Source organism: Drosophila simulans, chromosome X, assembly GCF_016746395.2.
Source record: "Drosophila simulans strain w501 chromosome X, Prin_Dsim_3.1, whole genome shotgun sequence".
NCBI classification, from domain to species: domain Eukaryota; kingdom Metazoa; phylum Arthropoda; class Insecta; order Diptera; family Drosophilidae; genus Drosophila; species Drosophila simulans.
The window spans coordinates 7,767,669-7,788,302 of NC_052525.2; the positions used below are offsets into that span (position 1 = coordinate 7,767,669).

The following is a 20,634-nucleotide window of genomic DNA, read 5'->3' on the forward strand; positions in this document are numbered from 1 at the left end:
TGGCCAAAAAAAAAAAAAAAAAAAAAAAAACCCACACATACTCAAAAAAAAAAAACGAGAAGAAGAAACAGGCATAAAAACGATTCCCAGGCGGCAGGATTTTTGTGGCCCGTGAATGCACTCATGAATATGTATCGAATGATTCGTTTAGAGCGCCGTGAATGCAGCGAATGAGCGATCGGGGAATACCCAAAAACCAAGAGGACTAAGCCACATAACATGCCACATGCCTCTCATAATGGCGCAAATCATTGCTTAGGTCAGTGACGTAAATTCCCAAAACGAACACAGGCGGCTTTCGTTACCAGTCTGGAAAGTATGCAATATATATATATGGGGCATCCTGTTGGGATGAATAGCTGTGGAAATTTGTGGAATTTTACAACACTAATTAAGGCGTAGCTTATGACGCTAAGTTATGGTACTTAATGTAAAAACAACTAAATATAAGAGCATGCCTTCGTCACCAGACCGAATCTAGTGTCGATTTTTGGGGCTCTTTCTGCTCGAGAGATCCCGGGCAATTAGGCTGCCTGCTAAATGTTTAATGTCCCAAATTAATTATTCCATCCACTTGTCTCCCTCTTGCAGCCTGGGACATTGGCAACTCGGTGCAGGACGCCTTCGTCATCGCCGTCGAGGAGCACGCCCGCGAACGTCTGCAGAGATTGGCGGCCTTGAACCGGGTCACGCCGGTCGACATCACACAGCTGTCCAAAAAGGTGAGTGACCCGCCCAATTGGGCTCCATATCCATGCCGATTTCTGGTTGCGAGTTTGATCACAGCCTTATGGAATTTTTTGTAAGAATTTCAAGTTTAATTGGACTCGCATTTTCCCAAATTGTTAATTCACTTCTGAGGATTTTCCTTTTTTTTTACGAAATTTTCTGCTCGGTGCTATTTTCTTTGCCTGCGAATTTAACGGGAGGTTTTCAAGAGTTTTTTTTTGTGCCTCCATTTAAAAAGGTGAATATCTAGCATACTTTTCCAATTAAAAAGTTTTTCTGGCTTGCAAAGGAGTTATATATTCTTTGGTTATTTTCGGGAAATTTCGGTTGCAAACTTGCCAGTTTCTTCACACTTGCCTTGCATTTCCACGTAATTTTCCGAAGTTTTAATGACACATGTCTGGAACATTTTTCAAGTTTTCAACACTAATTAAATCAAAATTTAGTTGAGAAATTAATTTTTAGCTGGCATGTAAGGTAATGCTTTACGAAATTGAGGCGACTGACAGAGATTGGAAACCAATTTGGGATTATAGGTCAACTGCGGCAATTTGTCGTTGTTGTTGTTGTTCTTGTTTTCTGTACAGGATTAACTTATTGTTTTTTGCCGAAGGACATTAGCAAGACCAAGACTTTTTTTTTCGAGAAATAACATTGCTATTTTTAGGTTTTCCCATGGTTTTTTTAAGCGGGGGCTTCCGTAGGATTTTCTCTTCTGCTGAAAGTGCATATTTGATGGAAAGGAAAGGAAGGAGAGAAAAAAATGGCAAATCAGGATGGGGAATTCCCGGAAAGTCCAACACCGTTTTTCTCCTTCCTTCTGTTTGGATTTTTTATATATATATATATTTTTCGGTTTGTGTGGCATGTGGCATTGAGGCAAACATGAATGTGAGCCATTTATTTGCAGGCTGTGTGTTTGGCCCGATTTGGATGGGAAACTGAAATTGAAAACGAAAACGTTTTATCAAAACAGCTTTCTATCACACATGGTGTGGAGTCCACTGTTATTGGCATAACTGAGTGACCGGAGGCCACTCCCAAATACCAAATACCAAATACAAAATAGAAAATACAAAATAAAAAAACAAAAAAACACAATACAGCCTGCAAGATACAAAATGCGAAATGCAAAAAATGAGGAAGTATGCGCTCGCTCGCAAAATTCAATTAAAAATTCAACAAACCCAACACACGAGCCAGTAGACTAAACTCGTAGACTACCAACTATATAACATAGTGGACTGAAACTAAAAGTGGAAACAAAAACACAGACACACAACTAAGGTAAAAAGTGAATAAAACAAAGAAAAGCTCACAACAAACGTTGTATAAACTTGAAAACAAAATCAAAAAAAAAAATAAATAAATAAAATTGCCATCAAAGTTACGCAAAACAGGGGGAAAAAAATCGAGAAAAATAAAACATTAAAATAAAAGAAACAGATACGGATACAAATACAAATACAAGTAAAAACAAAACAGTTGCCGAAGGGGAAAAAAATAAAAATAAATGCAAATCACATATGTGGGTAATTGAAAGTGAACGCTGCAATTCCATTTGCATGTGCGACCAAAAGAGTGAGTGTATTCACATGGGACTAATAAAGCGATTCGCTCAAAGTTACATAACATTACCGATTCCCAAAATTAGGTACACCACAAAAAAGAAATATATATATATAGTGATTAATATATATATCTATAGAGTGGTTTCAAATCAGTTGAATGAGTACATTAAAAATACAAGAATTTTTTTAGTAATTTGATCTTTTTTTTTTCATAACATATAAATGTAGTGCACCATTTTTTCCCGTGTACTTTTTTGAATCTGTGGGTCAGTGAATAAATTCATTAGCTATTCATTGTGCGTATTAACAGTTTCGTTGCGTTTACAGTTTAAGCACAAAAGATCGCGCTGAATGAAATGACTTATTGCGAATCATTTGCATGCAAATAACATCGATTGCATTTAAACAATTGGCTTTCATTGATTTGTATATTCAATGCATTTAAATCACTGCAACTATTTTAGTTTGACTTAGTGCAATATATGAGTTTTCTTTTCTTATTGGAATGAATCCCCGAATTACAAATGACATTCATTTTTGCATTTGATTCATTATATGCTTACAATAATGAACACACCTCGGTACTTTCAGTATTATTTGAAAAATCAAATCATTATAAAAAAACAAGGGCGGAATTCTCTTGTCAAGGGTTCCAAAGTGATTGAATTGAGTGCATTGTTGTGCCCAATAATTTGGTCACTCGATTCGAATGGGCAAATGGAAAATCGCGGAGTTCGAGTGGCTCTCATTGCGATGGAATGGATGGTATTCCACGCATTAACCGCATCGAGAGCTGCGCCAAACCCGAATAACCCGGTGTTACCCGTCATCCCCCCGGTTATCCCACGGAATTCGCTGGAACCCCCAATGCCGATCCCCTCGTGCTTCCAGCAATTTTAAGCGCATCAAGTGCTTTTGTCATCATCGTCATCACAGTTGAACGCTCCAACAATTGCTTTCAGCTTTCCGGACGTCGCATGGAATGGGGGTCAGGTGCGGTTCGGTTCGTTTTGGTTTGGTTAGGTTTTGCTACGAATCTGGGGATCTGGATTGCGCTGGCCTGGGCTGGGCTGGGCTGCGTTCAGTTTGGATTGGATTGGGTTACTCCAACTGGAGTGGGTGGCAGCGGCAGTGGGTACTTTTTTGTCTAGGATGCGCTAGAGTGGCGCTGCGGGGCAGTGAGTCAATCGTTTGTTGCCAGGCCAACCGAACAAATGATTTTGCATACACAAACAAACGTGAATATGCATATGAGTACACTGAGCGAAAGTAATAATAGCTCTAACAAATATAACAATCATTCGAAGGAATATACTACATACACAGTGGGAAATTAAGTGCTAGTCTAATTAACTTTTGTTCAGTTGAGTTTAAATTGTGACTACTATTTTCCCGCCGTGTCTACTTGTACTTGCATCGATTTATCCGTTAAGTGTTGAAGTGCGTAGGTGGATTTTTGCGGCATGGCGGGCTGGATGGCAAATGGTTTATATGTGCGAACTGGGAGCTAGCTGAAGCTGCGACCGAAGCCACGACAACGACACTTCACTCCGCCATCGAGAGAATCCACAAGCCGATGCGGTAGACTGACAAACCGACTTGGCTGTCAATAATCCGATAAAATGCGAACAAAAAATACGCTCACGGCGTATGGGTGGCTTGAAAAAATAAAAAAAGAAAAGAAAAAAGAATTATATAGATATACATATAAGCCATAGGGAGTGAAGTGAGAATGTGCCGCAGGCGTTAAGCACGGAGATCCCCCTACTCGGTCGTTCGTTTTTTTTTTTTTTTTTGTATATATATACATATATATTTTCATTCTCCTAACCCGCCATCAACTTAGCCGTCTCATCCTCAGGTAATTGCATCAAAAGAGCCCCATAATTCAACTTGTTCATTTATTTTCACTTTTTTTTTTTTTTTATATGCTGACACTTAGCCATAGCCATTGGCATACGAGTAAGGGCGCGACTTAACCTGCCGAAGAAGGTTAAGGCCAATTGGATTGGCTAGGATATAGTATGCGGAGTATATGTGCCGAGACCTAAATGCGTCCTAATTGACAGGCACTGAATGCGTTGTAGATTGTGGGGTGCAGTTCCAGTGGGTTTTTTGGTGGGTTGTACAGTAAAAAAAAAAAATAAAAAAAATAATAAAAAAAAAATAATAAAAAAAAAAATATAAAAAAACCCACAAGAAAGGAATGAAATACAAACCTAACCCAGACGCAGACACACCCACGCACACACATGCCGCCCAGCCACATCCATTATGTGTTCGTCGCATTAATAATTCATATTTCATTAGGGGAACAGCATCAATACACAGAACCACGACTTCAGCGTGGGCGTGGCAGTGGAGGGGCGTTACTTGGTTAGCTTTATTTTAATGGAATTTGATTGATTTGCATACTATAACTCGTACATACACACGTACATACATATATGCGAAACGAAGCCTGTCAGCGGTGTTAAACGATGACAGTTTTCAGCTCTTACTTATTTTTTGGTGTTCGGTGTTCGGTGTTTGTGCTGCCACAACAGTGCAAACAGAAATTTAGATGATGGTTTGACAATGTGTGCTGGTGCACTCAATAAAATGGTTATCATAATAGTCGCATGAAGTGCAACACGTGTACTCAAATGTTTGACAGTGTTCAACGAGTAAATATCCATGGCACGTTGAAAAATGCATTTATTTCAAGTGGGCGGGCGTTTTGCTCATTGTTTTAGGGTGATCTTTAATGTGGAATAACAATTTTATATATATTTTAACTTTTGTTTAACTTTTGAGGAGGGGAAATAGTGTGATTCCTGTGCTTACACCGTTACCTTCTGAATCTTTTCCCACACTTTTGGAACGATTGGAACAGCTGCAGCAAACGAAGAGCGGCACGGCGACCAGTCAGCGCCAGGACCTCAGCTTCCTGAACGAATCGACGCCGATCTATGTGACGTCCTTCACGAGCAACCAGATCACCTGCAGCAGTTCCACAATGACGACGGCCACCGCCGGCGGTCCGATCAGTGCACCATCGCTGGCGACGGCCACCACCACCGTGCCGACGGCATCCTCCCACACCACCACGGTGGTGGCCCAGATCGAGCACGGTGCATCGGCGCTGGTCAGTGCCGCTGTGGCAGCGGCCACTGCAGCGGATCGCAATGCGAATAGCACCACGTCGGCGGCCCTGAAACAGACGGCCAATTGCATTGGCAATAGCACCAGCAGCCTCGGCACGACCAGCACCACCAGCAGCCAGTCGACCAGCAGTGCCACGGGGCACATCTACCAGACCAGTCAGGCGCAGCAGCAGCAGTTGCAACAGTTGCAGCAGCAGCTTGCGGCAGCAGCGGCGGCGGGGAAGCCGCTGCAGGCCAAATCCCTGCTGGCCAGCAGCTTGCAGCATCTGGCCGAGGAGGTGGACAACGAGGATCTGGACGATGATGACGATGTGGATGGGGCCAACTATTGTGGCATAACCTATATAAGCTACAACAACAAGCATGCCCAGTTGCCGACGACAACATTGCCGGCGACGACCGCATTGCCAGCGGCAGCTGCATCATTGGCCACCACGGCGGCGATTTACCAACAGAGGCAGCAGCAGCAGCAACAGCAGCAGCAGCAGGTGCACCACCACAACCACCCACCAACGACGAGCCAACTGAATCGAGCCACAGCACCGGCGCCACTGCAGCTCGGAGGTCCTGTCAATCCCAGTTTCGTGGATGCCCAGACATCCACATCGCCGCTGATGGCACAGCAGCTTCATTCGCAGCATGTGGATGTGGATGCAGCGCCACCCTCGTCGTCATCATCATCGGCGGTGGTGGTGGTGGAGCGGCATGTGCATGGCACCACCACGCCCAAAACGGAGTACTCCACGGCCATATCCAGTGGGCAACTGCAGCAGGCCTTTGCCGAATTGCAGCTCCACTCGAGCAACAATAATGCAACACAGCAGCAACAGCAACATTTACTTTTAAGCAACAACAATAATAGCAATAATTCAATGGCAGCGGCGCAGACAACGGCATCTCTGATGAAGAATTGTGATCTACTGATATCGAACAATCTGTATCCACCGAGAAGAGAGGTGATATATTTGAATTACAGGTGTCGCATGATTGACCATCCATTTGTGTGTATTTTGTTTTTATTCTTTGGTTTTTTTGTGGAATATTGAGTTTCCTGTTTGACAGCAATTGATTGATTTTCATTACATTTTAAATTGAGGAATTCATTTGGTTTCAGCTTCTGTTGAATTTCCTTGAGTGTATGCAAGTGAATTACGAATTGATTTCGAAGTTGTTCAAGAATTTATTTAATTGGGCTTATAATTGGATTTATTATCTGAAATGGTTGACTTGTTTTGAGCCAGCATTTGCCGGCGATTGAGTTGTATTCCTTTCGATTTGTGAATATTCTTTACACATGATTTTCATCATCTAATTTAACTGCTTTTTACCACTCCACAGTTACTAGAAGACGTCATAGTCCATCAAGCCAGTGATGTGCATTCATACAGCACGAGTGCATCAGCAGCAGCGATCGCGAGCAGCAGCAACAGATCACAGCAGCAGCAGCAGCAGCATCAGTTGCTGAGTGCCGCCTACGAGTTGCAGCAACAGCAGCAGTTGCAACTTCAGCAGCAGCAGCAGCAACAGAACAGTCCCACAAGTAGCATATCAATTGGAAGAACTGAACTTTTACTGGGCGATCAGAGTTTGCGGCAGGATCCCAGGGGGTGAGTTCTTAAAACATCCATTTATTATATTTATAAGTTTATTATTAGTATAAGTTAGTGTATTAATGATGTCACTGTGTCCTTGCTAAATGATCTCGCGGGAAGTCGAATAATGTGTAGCCTAACCTGCAGGCGCTTTCCGCTAGCAGTGCTTGTCAAACTGTCTCGTTTTTCGTTTGTTTGTCAGCTGATTTATTTGACCAACACTGCGAGCGTGTTTGTGTGTCTGTGTTTGCATTTTATGAAGCATTTATTACCGCTCCATCCCTTCCTTCTTTTTTTTACCAACTATGGTAGCTACTGGTCCACAGCGATGGCCCTCCGGCTTGAATGGAATTTTTCGCGCTGCGGAAATACCCAACATGTGGCCCACACACACACGCACACACATATGCACACCCAAATGCACTGACACACTGCACGAGCTGAGTTTTTATGACTGCTTATTTATTTACTCGCTCTGCTCGCTGGGTTTTCCACCTGGCTGGATCGCAGCAGCTTCGCCCTGCATCCTTATTCCCATCCGCATCCGCATCCGCATCCGCATTCGCATCCGCATTCGCATCCTTGTTCGAGCTCCGCCTTTGGCCATCGCTGACATTTTTCACACATTTTTCCCAGTGCTCGCACTCCGTCCCTCTCGTTTCAGCCCCTCCCTCTCGTTCGTCCTTGCCAAACGAACCTGTTGTGATTTCGCCTTCAGCGACAAACTATTCGCAGACAGCAGCGGAAAAGTGATTAGCACCCCCATGATAATAATACAATTATTCTATCTGTTTTATTTGAGATCTTATTTGAGAAGCTTGTGCAAGTTTTGAACAAAGTGTATGGGAAGGAACTTTTCTCTCCTTGGGTTCCTAATTTGGAGTATGTATTTATGGCCTGCGCTGTACGCATCCGCGTAAGTCAACCCAGCATCCTTTTTTACACACCCTTCCCCCCTGGCCCATAATACAACTTCCACAACGCCCCATTTAAGCACGTGCGCTTTCATTTTATGCTCATTATTAATTAACGAGTTATTTTCCTCGCCCGGCGATGAATATTTATACATTTTTAATCGATTTTTCCGCTCCCGACTGCTAAAAGCATCCGCAGTTTGATGGCGATTGCACAGTTTGGTGGCCATTGATATGGCATATAGCAATTAGGCCGATGGGGTTTGGCCGTTTGGCCGTTTGGCCGTTTTGCCGTTTTACTGTTTTACCGTTTTGCGGGTCAGTTTGTGGTCACTCCACGATGACCCTCCTGCTGATGCCAGCTGACTCGTTCTATGGCCTCGGTGTCCTCTTCCAACGTCCACAATTGAAAACCTGCTGACTAATCAGTTGCAGACAGTGACAGCCCACAAACGTTGCTGATGACCATGATGATGATGTTGATGATGATGAGGATGATGGGCAGTGGCGTGCTTGAAAGGGGTGCTTATGCTGCCATTCATCTGAAGTATGCAGAATAGATTGGATTGGATTTCTGACTAATGGTTATGGATTTTTTGTGTAATACAAAAATGTGTGTCACCAATTGGAATTAAGTCCGGGTTTTCAGCATGAAATCACATTAGGTGAGTTAATTAGTTAATATTCATTCTTAAGACCTGGTGTACCATAGTTTATACTTAGGACCCCTTTAGTAGACGCCCCTGTTGACGACACTTGATACGACGACGCATTGCACTTGATGTGCATTATCTACGAGTTGTAGTTGTGTGCTGTGCATTTGTGCTGCCTGCCAAACTGTCACTCTGATGTACGTACATACATATGTACATACGTACGTACTACGCACTCCCCTTGCCCGGATCCCCCCGTCAAATGTGATCCGTAGCCCCTGGCTATATCCACTCATCTCGACATCGACATGGACATCGGCTGACAACAATCAATGTGCGATGACATTTCTCTTTCTCGACTTTTTTGTTCGGTCAGATGGGAAAGTCAAGTTGAGGTGGGTTTTTTCCGAAATTGATTTAGATTCGCTTTCAGTTTTTGGACCTTGATTGCTTGAGTTACCGTTTGCGTGGCAGATTCATTAACTTTTCAAATGTTAAGCTTCGAATAAGAGTCTAATTAAAAAAAAACTTAACTTTGGCCTAGCGTTATGTGAGTAAATAAATTAAGGAATTCCCCTTATAATTAAAGAGCAGTGCTGCTCAAACTGGAAGAGTCACCCAGTCCAGACAACTGGAGAATTCTGCCCGATTCTTCTTTGGCATGCGAGCCATGTTTATGGATCTGCGGCTACACGTTTGGACTTGGGGACCTCAGAACCCAGAGCTCAGAACCCAGAGCTCAGGCCTTCAGACTTGGGATCGCGGAATCGGGTCTGGTTTTTAAAAAATTCTCGGCACGCGCATGCGCAGCATTTTTTCTACTGCTGTCCGCATGTTGTTCTTTTCGTTCGAGTTTGCTGTACTGTTCTGTGCCTTTTCATCGTTGGCTTCGTTGAGGTAGGACTTGACTTTGGAAATTGGTTGGGTAAGGGTAAGGGGGATGGGCAGCTACTACTATGTAGCAAGCTGGTCACTTTCCCATGGGAGCCAGGGAAAGAAAATCAATTAAAGGTGCCGCCATTAACTAATCTCTGTTTCTGTCTCTGTCTCTGTCTTTGGTCACCGTCCTTTGCTCAGCTGGCTAGCCAAAAATGTAATTAAATCATTAATTTCCTGTCGTTATGAGGCAGCCTTGGCAACAACAAAAATAATGGCCTTCATGCAGCGAGAACCTGAACAAAAATGCCCTAGAAATACAGTCGAGTTTTTCTAATTGTAATTTTTTTAGGCCTGGAATAGTTAGTACCGTATTCAGTGGTTGTTTGATGGCAAACTTCCAAGTAGCTTGGGAAGTTTATAATTCTAAACAACCGGAAATTAGCCACTAAATTTAACAATTTCCTAGTGTTGGAAATCAATTTTACCTATCCAAGCGTACTGAAGAACGTAGGATTCAATCACCCCAATCACAACAATAGATATGATGTCCTTGAGCTTGAAGTTCACTTGCCGAGGCAACACTGTAGCCAAAGAAGAACAAGAAGCGATAGCCCAAAGGAGTTGCGAGTTATTTGTATGGCAACAAAACTAAAAGGCAAAGCGCATGAAAAAGTTCGAGAATATACTATAAAAAAATAAAATCATATTTGTGTTGCCATGTGTGGCGCACAAACACACAAGCTTGTAACTTGAGATAAATCCGTTATAATAACTCTGAGCATCTGGGTTGGATATACATACCTGTATATATACATACATACATGCACATATAAATGTGGATGCCCAGGCACACACACACACACACTCATACTTCAGCTCAAGTGTGTCGATTGTATCTTTGTAGCTTTGGAGGATGCTTGGCGCTGTATCTTTGTATTAGTATCTTTGGAGCTTCTCTTCTTCCCCACCCTTTTTTCTCTCGCGCTCTCTCTCTCTCTCTCTCACTCTCTCTCTCTTGCTCTCCCTCTCTTTCGCAGGTAAGCCAAGCAATCAACGTTTTGTTTGCCTCTTGTTTTTGTTTTGCTTTTGTTCGCCGAGTGTGTTCGTAGGTGTGTGCGTGTGTGTGAGCTAGTGTTAGTGTGTTTGTGAATCTCTTCCATATCTTACCTGTTTACCTGTTGGCCCTTCCCTTCCCTCTCCACCCATTCCACGCTCTTCAGCCTCCTGCCCCTCCTCCCGCTCTTCGTCCGTCATTAGCCTGCGCCTTTTCGTGGGATCGCCAGGCAGCGAAAGAGCAACGAAAACAAACGAAACTTGAGCCCAAAAAGGGGGGACTAAGGTAATATCCAAAAGATGGGCCATACTCCTCATTCGAAAGTGTGTCTTGAAAAGTATGGGATGTTTGAAAGAATTTTTAAATAATAATTAAAAATTACTTCAGCTCTAACAGGTGACAACAAATTATATCTTAATGTTTAAGAACACCTAAAAATGTGTAGGAAAGTTTATTCTACGTTTGAATACACCTGATCTGATTATCGCATATCCATTGCGATGACTTTTTTCCGGTGTAGTCTTAGTTGACCCAGTCACTTTTAATTGCTGACCCAGTAGCAAGTGGCAAGTGCCTCTCAAACGGAAATTAAATAATTATCGCTTAACGGCAAAAGGAAATTAAGCTGGTCGTGTCTGTGGCAATCAATGTGGTCAGCAATCGACCAAGTCTGCAAAAGATTGACAGCAAATTTGTTAGCCATGCTGCACTAGTTCAAAGCAATTCATTGATAGCACACACATAAATAAGCCATAAAGTTATCTAAGTTAAAAGACTTTAACATTAAGGATGTGATATATGTAAAAAACATGTACTTAGTTTCATTAAAAAAGCGGGAAAATAATCAGATAGAGGGTTGATGGTTTCATTATTTTGGTAAATAATGGATAGTTTTCTACCTGTATACTCCCCCGAAATTTGGTTTCCTACTTTCTCTCTCTGAATTGTGCTCTCTCTCTCTCTCTCCCGCTCCCGTTCGCTCACTGATTAATTTTTGGGAGTGATAAATTCTCACCTGAGGCCCCAGCTTCGATTTCCATCTGAATCTTGGGGCAAGGCTCTTGAATCTTCTGAGAAACTGAGAGAATCGACATACATGCCTCTGCGTTGAGTCACGTACCCACACACACCTGCAAAACTTTTGTTCTTTTATGTACGGTAACTATGCATGTGTGTGTGCCGAAGAGTAAGAGTACGAGTTATTTTTGTACCTGCTCTATAGCAGCTCTTCCTCTTCTTCAGGAGGGTTCACTTACAAGGAACGAGAAGAGGAAGCAAAAGTGCTTAACGAACTTTGCGAGGGAGTGCCGACTAAATGATCTTCTCGCAACAATCCCTTTATTCCATGAACATTCGGTTTGCAGAATGGAATTCGTGGGTTTTCCGTTTCAGTATTCACACTTTAAAATGTTTCAGATGTTATCTTGTGATTTTGCTTAAATATGAACCATATATATAAAATAAATATTTTAAGAACAGTTTTTGATAATGAAAACCTATAAAAAGAGCTGTTAATAAGATATAAAAAATGTCACAAAAAAAGATCTTAATACATAAATGTTCGAAGTGATCCTAAATATGTGCAAGTAGGGTATCCATATTCGCAATTGCCCTAATTTGCGGCTCTTCACTTGTGCTATTTCTATTCCTGTGTGCCTCCTTCGCCTGTTTGCACACTTGAATATTTTTGCTATTGTTTGCTCCCCTCTCAGCCAAGCACACACACACACTCGCAAAAACAGTTGAGCACACACACACACACATGTACACATATACATATCCTGGGGCAATTGAGCGCGCTGCACTTGCGCTGCTTGAAAATGAAAAAACAGGTACGCTCTCTGCCGCGCTCTCTCGCTCTCTCGATTTGGTTTGAAAGCAGCGCTGCCAGCTATTTTCTGCTTTATTTTCAGCTCGGCTTTCAGGTTTTTTCATTCTATGTTCGTAACGCGAGGTAAAAACGCGTGTGTGCCACAGCGAGAGTGCAACAAAAACAACGATAACACACACGACAACAAATACGCAGAGCGCGGCGACAATGTTTTAAATACGATGCGATACGAGAACGTGCAACTGCAGTTTGCCGTTAGCTAAGCTGCACGATCGATTTGCAACAGCAACAACAACAAAAAAGCAACGTACAGTGGTTCTAACTCATTAAATTGCAATTAAAGCGTTCAGAAGAAGAAGCAGCAGCAGCGGCAGCAACAAAACAAACGGTTAGCCAATGTTGCCAGACCGTTTGCGTAGCATACCTTTTTTTTACCTTTTTTTCTGCCTGCAAAGTGAAAGAAAAGTGGCAATAACTATTTGTGCATGCGTGTGTGAGTTTTGGACATGCAACATGCAACTTGGTCAGTTGTAGTGTTGTTGTTGCAAGTTGCAGACACCTTTCGAAAGTGTTAAACGAAACGATAGAAGCAGACATAGTCGAGTGGAATGCAGTAGATATCGGCTTAAATGTTAAAAATCAATCGAAGAAATCGTTCTTTTGAGTTGCAAATTAAATCACAAAAGATTTATTTAATTTTCAAAACATATAAAATTAGTGTTTTCTTTGACCAATATCTGCTGTGAATCCATGTTTTTTTTTTGTTGCCATGGCGCAAGCGCACCACCAATTGATGTTTGAAGATTTTCCCTTTAATTAAAAACAAATTTTGTTTTGTGTTTCGTGCGTGTGAAGGCAGCAGAAATGTGTAAACCAAAAGGATAAACCAACAAAAAAAAAAAAGCAATATTTAGAAACCAAAAAAAAAGTTGTAATAGAAAGTCAGACACAGAGAGGGAAAGACGCAGAAAGAGAGAGAAAGGGAGACAGAGATCGAACGGATTATACAGATATGCGCATCCTAAAGCAATGGTGAGTGTTTTTCTTTGTTTTCCCCAGTGTGCGAAGATGGGAATGGGAATGGGGAAAGCCCCTCGGACCTCGCATCTCCTCCAAAATGAAAAAAAAAACCCTTTCCTCGCACACACATTCAGGTATTAAAACTGACATCCGTCGTTTTTGTTGTTCTTGACAATCAACACTTCCATTATAACTGCCCATTGTTCACAGCTGGGAACAATACAATAGACACATTCATGGAAAACTTGATTAAAACGCTTTCCGAAAAATTCCCAATTTCAGATCTTAGTTTCATAAAAAACTGTTCAAATCGTATATTGGTATATTTTAGAATCTATCCATATCTAACCAAATCATAACCCAAATGATCTAATGGCTAGAGTGGGCGAGTATTATCTATGGACATATTTATCTATATGCACGACCTGTTGAGCTGTATCTTATAGATACATTTTGTATGCAAAACACGAGGGGCGAAACTGAAATATTTCGTGATCTACGCCGCTGCCGCAACCTGAAGTGCAGTCATACATAATTCACCCCGCTTAAAGACCGCATTCCGATAGTTCCGATATTATAATGCCATAATTACATAATTCGCTTTCGTTTGTGCGGGTAAAAGCAATTTTCTGGACGAATCTCCGCGGCAAATAGTTTCTCACCTCGTCTGCGGATAAACTGGTGAAGGGATTCAGAAGTTGAGGCAGCCCACAAGACCAACCCCAATCCCCCACTCAGATTATACCCCCCCACCTGCCTCGCATTTACCAGCATTTCCCGGGAAAACTCTCCAAGGAGAGGACGTGGAAAGTCTTGGCATGCCGAAGGTGGTTTTCGGATTGGAATGGGCGCAGGAATAGAATGGAACAGAACAGAATGTTGACCAGAAACCACAACGCAAATGCGCAAAGTTGGTAGAACAATAATTTGAGCAATAATTTACCAGGTAAATTGCAAGCGAGGACGGGAGAGATGAGCTGGAAATTGGAAATGAACATGGCGATGGCTATAACTATGGATAATGAGGCCGGGGCACAGGAAACAAATTAAATTGAGCAAAATAGAAAGGAAATGTTAATTCGACTTAAATATTCCATGGTGAAGAATGCAAACTCTAAACTAAGCTGAAATCTTTTCAGTAATCTGCAGTTTTATGGATTATAACCTTATGAATTGTGCAGGTTTACCAATTATTTCAGTGTTGGAAAATAAATGGAAAATAAATGTTTGAAAATTATATTCGACTTAAGCTGAAGCTTTGTGAGTGAGGAAAACAATGCCGAATGACGTCAAGCTAAAATCCAGCCTGAATATGAAGCCCACTCACCAAATGCATAAGCCGCACCAACTTGCACCACACACCACCCCCCTCCCATCGAGTTACCTGTGTACAATCAGGACGCACACCACCCAAACCCCACACACCCCCCCCTCAAGTGCACGCAATCAGGACGCTCTCACCTCTTTCGCCACTTGGAATTTCCATGGCTTCTTGGTGAGAGGGAGGGATGGAGAGGGGGGGCATGCCCCAGGGGGCATTGGGGACGAAGGACAGTAGGGATTTCAATGCACAAGTGCTGCAGCCCACAATCAATTAAGTTTCATTTCAATTTGCCAAATGGCAAAATGAGTTCGACTGAACTTTAATTGAACGCCCACATTAGCCACACCTCTCGCCAAATTGAAAACGAAATTTTAGCTTTTCGCTTGAGTATCTAAAAGGGTATATATATATATATATATCTGTATACCTATAAATATATTGCATTCAGAGTCACAGCCACCCCCCGTTTTTTGTGGGGCGAAAAGAGCTTTTCACCTTGACTGCCTTTGTGTTTGGGTTTTAATTAATTCTCAAGAAATTTCCCAACCTGACCACTATATTTGCTTATGAATTTTTACACTGGCATTTCCAGGAAAACTTTTGTTGCGCAGGAGAGGAAGGGGAGGGGAGGAGCAAATTGGAGTGGCGAATCGAGTGTGCAATTGAGCGGTATCGATGATGTGATTGCGATTTCGATTGCAAAATTTCCCATGAGTTGAGTTAGCACTGAGAAAAACGTGCTACCAAGTTGTGAATTAAAAATGTTGGTTGCTACCAAAAGCTCAAAGGCATATCTTAGTGCATATTACAACAATAATCAACAATATTTGTATGAATATAATATATTTTAGACAAAATGCACTAGTTAAGTGATATTTCTCTCCGTGCTTTAACTATCGGTTATGGCATTACTCCAGCTTTTGGTTTGCTCGGCAATTAAACCAGCTCCAATTGCTATTGCCACTTCCATTTCCACTTTCAATCCCATGTGGCTGCCTTGGCAATGAATAATTCAAATGGAATGCCAGCTTCAGCTTCAGATATATATGTGTATATATAGTATATAGTACCTTCCCGCTTGTAAGGAACCCCCCTCCGCCCATGTTTACATCGCCGCTTCTGCTTACCCAACACTTTTCCTGGAGCCACATCCAAACACAACCGCAATCCATTACGATCTCCTCTCAGTTTGAGTTTCATTTCCAGTTTGGAGCCGAGAGTTTTACATTCTCAGTGCTGAGTTCTGAGTTCTGTATCAAATTGAGCTGAGTTCGGTGTCTGGCCAGGGTCACACCCACAAATTCTGGTCGAATTGAGGAGGTTCTACCTGAGGGGCAATTGTAAATGTTGAATGGTAAAATGGTAAAGTGGAAAATGGTAAATGGGGGATTGTGGTCTGGAATGCGATGCAAACGGGTGACTCATGGCTGCCACTTCCGCTGCAAATAAGCCTCTTCCGGTGCCGCCCCTCCGGCAATTCCCAGCTCCGGAATCACGATACTCGCTTCCCGATCCCCCATGTCCGATGTCCAATGTTCGGACTGCACCTGTTCCAGCCACTTGTTGCCACAAGCCATCAAGCATGAACCCTCCCAAAATCGCTGGCTATATCGGTCTGTAGGGGAGATCCCTCCGTCCACCTGTTGTCATATCATATAGTGTGGAACGCAAGTGCGGCAGAAGTAATAGCATTACATCTAAGGTTTAGATAACAATATTTAAAGTAAGTAATCTAAACAAAACATAAATAGGTTTCTGTTATGAATGATATTTAAAACTTTGTGCTGACTTGAAACAAATGAGGCAAATACATGTTCTAAGAAATTCAAGATCTACTTTAAGTTGCACATTATATGAATATTCCCCCCAGCTAACTAAATGCTATTCCATTGTCCGCAATTGTTTATTAACCCCTAACCCCCCGCACTTTTGTCTCGTGCTCGCTTGGTGGCCGTAAACAATTAACATGTCGCATGTTGCCGTCGTGCTGCAGCAACAACAATGTGTGTTGCTCTTCTGGTCAGTTGCTCATACACACACCACTACACACTTGCAGTGGCACACACATACGATGCAGATACGCACACACACACACACACACACACACACCGATGGACAGCTGGAAATGCAAAATACATTTAATGGTTTCCCCCATGTGTTGTTTGCGTTTATCTGTCTCCTTTCATCGCTGTCCCGCTGCCACGCCTCCTTTTCCGACCGCCCTCCAGCATGGCTAATTGCCATCCTTAACCTGCGGCAATGTGCACTGCAAAAAAAAGTGCAGGCAATTTTCAATTAATGTTAAATAGTTATGAATAATCATTTCTATAAATTCAAGTAAAAGTACACTTCTCCATAAATTTCACTTTAATTTACAACTATTTTTATGCATTTTAATAAACTGTGTAGTATAAAATATTGATTGATGATTTAGTTGCTGACAGAGGAATGTTTTTGAATATTTTTACGATTGGCAAAAAGACAAGGCCGTAATGCAAAATGCCATTGGCTTGTCATCGATGTATGGATTGCATTGCCCACTTTGACAGCTGCGTCGATGCCATTCACTGACCACCAAACGCCCAGCCACCCCCATTTAACCCTCTATCGCCCCGCCGGGTTATTGATGATCCCATCAAGAGGGGGGTTTGCTGTGTTTGAAGTGGGGCAATGGGGGTTATTTGTGGGCATCTCGCAGTGCTCGGCTTGTTATGACACAGATACAGATGGAGTAGAGATACGAATACCGATAGCGATACAGATACAGATACAGATACGAATGGGGCGTTTGGAATGGCAATGGGATTGAAGATTGAGGATTGAGGATTGGGATTGGGATTGGAATTGGAATTGGGAGTGCGAGTGTGGATGTGGATGCGGATGCGGATGCAAGCACCGATGCGGTCATTAGATGGAGCATGTCGGGGTGACAATCAGATGCATGACAGATAGCTGCCGGCTATGGTCGCTGCTAATTGCTGGCAAAATAGGGATATGACGGCCAGCAAGCCGATTGATATGCCACTCGTACTAGCCATCTCACTAATTTAGTTGGTCAACAGCATTGATGTGTGTGTATACAGGACATAATTGAATTGAATTGAATTGAATTGAATCGTATGGTGTTAATCTTTAGGGAATTTTATAATAATACTCTTAACATTAAACGGCTATGCCAAGTGAAGTGTAAAGTGTGTTTAAGACTAGAAAAGAGAACTTCGCTGTCTCCAATTTGTGCGTTCCTAATCGAACATCTGTCAAAGGGAGGAAACTTCAGATAAAAGCTCTCCTTAGAGGTCGACAGATTAATGAGGCGGATAAAAATAGGAATGGGCTGACCTGACCAGCTGACCAGCTAACCAGCTGTTGCTGCTGCTGCTGCTGTTGCAATGTTGCTGCTGCAACTGGACGACTGGCCTTGGTCGGTACTTGATGTCAGAGCCAAAGGCATTTTAATTCGTTTATGGTCCGCTCTCTGCCGCACCCCGCACCCCGCACCCCGCACCCCTGTCCATTGGTCCTTTCTTCTCGTCTGTTTGACTCATTTGCACTGCCCGTTGACTTGACTCCAATCTCGCAGTGCCGCCGCCTCCCCAATGGGAGCACCCCCTCCGCCGCCAGTCGGTTCTCCTGCCATTACTGGTCCTCTGCTGTTACGCAAATTGAATTGTCTCGTGTTGGATTCACATTCTCTCCACTCAGCGCCACCGACATCGCCATCGCCATCGCCATCGCAACCCATCTTCCTGTTCTTGGCCATAAGGGAGCCATCTTGGCCATCGTCGTTGCATTCTACAGAAATCGGTTTTTAATGCCCTCCACAGCCATTGTGTGACACAGACCAGCTCGATGGGAAGGCGGAACTGAACGGAACGGAACTGAATTCCGCTAGTAAAATGAGTAGGAAGTGCTTAAGTTGCAGATGAAGTGGAGTTTTGGGTTGCACAAGGAAAAACTGGTTTTCCATTAGAATTTATAGCACATATTCAGTCAACTTAAGCAGAAAAAGCTAGAAATAAATTGCTATTAATAATACAAATTAATTTATAACAAAATCTGGCTTAAGCTATGTGCATATGTGCATTTACATATATGTCCTTTTTGATCTGAAAAATCCCCAAAGTGATGTGTTTTGTTTTTGCTCTGTGCGAATCTGTTGGTGGGTCACGTATTGGAGCTACTGCCACTGACGTTCATCATTACCCAAAGGGATTCCAGAAGAGGAAACTGGAGATGGAGCTGGTGATGGTGATGGTGATGAAGATGGGGTTAAGACTGCACTCCAATGTCGTTGCCAGGCTGCGGCTGAAATTGCTTTTGTCGCATCAGCGCCTGGAGAAGGGCGATAAAGCGATTGGGGGTTGGGTTGGGTTGGGAATTGGGAGCTGAATGGCAGTGCATACTTCTAGGCTGGTCCGGCATTAAATCCACTTTGAGCTTTTTGCAATTAGCCAGCCGACTTGGCCCACACCTACATCCACATCCACATCCCCATCCACATCCCCTTTCCATCCACGAGCAAAGCCCATAATCCGAAAGCCAAACAAATTAAGGCACAAATTGCCTTCAAACCAGTCACTGCTCCTAGCCACCTTGCATAATGAAAGAGCCACGCAAAAGTGCAAAGTTATAACAAAGTTTTCGGCGAGCATACCATTTTCAAGTTGGCCTATACCTATACCTATTACCTCTACTTCGCCTAAGCTCCACAAAAAAAAGTCTCTTTGTGCGGATAACTTTTTGAAATAATAAAAGAGGCTGTCACCGCCCACCCGACACCCGGCCAGTGGCTGCCAAACTGTGTGCGCCACCTGGGCCAAAATTGAAAGCGCCGAAGATGCCTGCCATCGACAGAAGCTGCCAATTTGCATCGACGCAGTGCACCCAAAAGAGCAGCAAACGACTTTAATATGTTTTCACCAGAAAGTAGCTTATTTAAAATGCTTTAAGAAATATATTTAAAATATACACACAAAATTATACACAAGCCTTCAATGCTAAAAGTTAAAGTCAACCATTTAAGCTATTGCAAATCCATTTTATTCCGACCGAGATCTCGCCGGGAATCCCTTTTTGGCCCCGGTTCAACTGATTTGTATCCGGACCTCAACTGACGGCATCCACCTTTTCCTTTCGTTTCATGTTCGATTTGCGATTGACAGGAATCGCCGGCGCTCCGGATCGAGCATTGTTGTGCTGGATGGCGACGATTTGAAGCCATGTCTGCCGGATGACTACATAAGCGGCCAGCACCATCTGAACCACCAGCAGCAGCTGCAACTGCAGCAGCAGCTGCAGCAGCAACATCCGCTCCAGCAGCAACACTATCGCACGCACTCGGGCGACATCAGGGAGATTGACCAGGAAATGCTGACCATGCTGTCCGTGAACCAAGATAACGGTGAGTGTCCACCATCTCCCACGTCCACCAACCATCCAACTGACCCGAGTTCCGCTCTGTTCTGTGCCATTCTGTGCCATTTTGTGCAGGTCCACACCGTGAGATGGCCGTCGATTGTCCGGACACGTTCATCGCACGCAACAAGACGCCACCCCGATATCCGCCACCCCGTCCGCCACAGGTAAGCATGAGCGGGCATCCGTAGTCCGTACTGTGCAATCCGTAATCTGCAATCCGTACAAGAACCACCCACCCAGTCCAACGTACAATCACCACAGAACCACTACACAACACACCCAGCCACACAAATTCCAAACCAGTTGAAACCATAGGCCAACGATAACTTTGCATAAATCGAGGCAGCGCAGTGCTTGTGAAATTGCCAAAGCCGAGAATTACTAACAACATTTCGCCACATTCACTTAGGCTAATGTGTACATATGTATATGTGTTTGGAATCCTGCAAAAACCATGAGTCCCATTAACAGCAACCACCAAAGTCGAAATATTCCCGAAATTG

The 20,634-nt window shown here is 43.2% G+C and overlaps 1 protein-coding gene across 10 annotated transcripts in view; it reads left to right on the top strand.

Annotated features, from left to right (window-relative positions):
• The window catches only part of LOC6725430 (MAGUK p55 subfamily member 7), a 61,365-nt gene that overhangs the window by 24,753 nt on the left and 15,978 nt on the right, over positions 1-20,634 (top strand). For 6 of the 10 annotated variants that reach the window (XM_039296708.2, XM_039296714.2, XM_039296703.2 and 3 more), the window contains exons 5-9: positions 592-722; positions 5,176-6,402; positions 6,785-7,053; positions 19,876-20,114; positions 20,204-20,295. In XM_039296708.2, coding sequence (XP_039152642.1) covers positions 592-722; positions 5,176-6,402; positions 6,785-7,053; positions 19,876-20,114; positions 20,204-20,295 — 1,958 coding nt within the window. Of the gene's footprint in view, positions 1-591; positions 723-5,175; positions 6,403-6,784; positions 7,054-12,410; positions 12,677-13,224; positions 13,402-19,875; positions 20,115-20,203; positions 20,296-20,634 lie in introns of those variants that run through there. The other 4 variants (XM_039296709.2, XM_039296712.2, XM_016173603.2 and 1 more) reach the window with 3 other exon arrangements.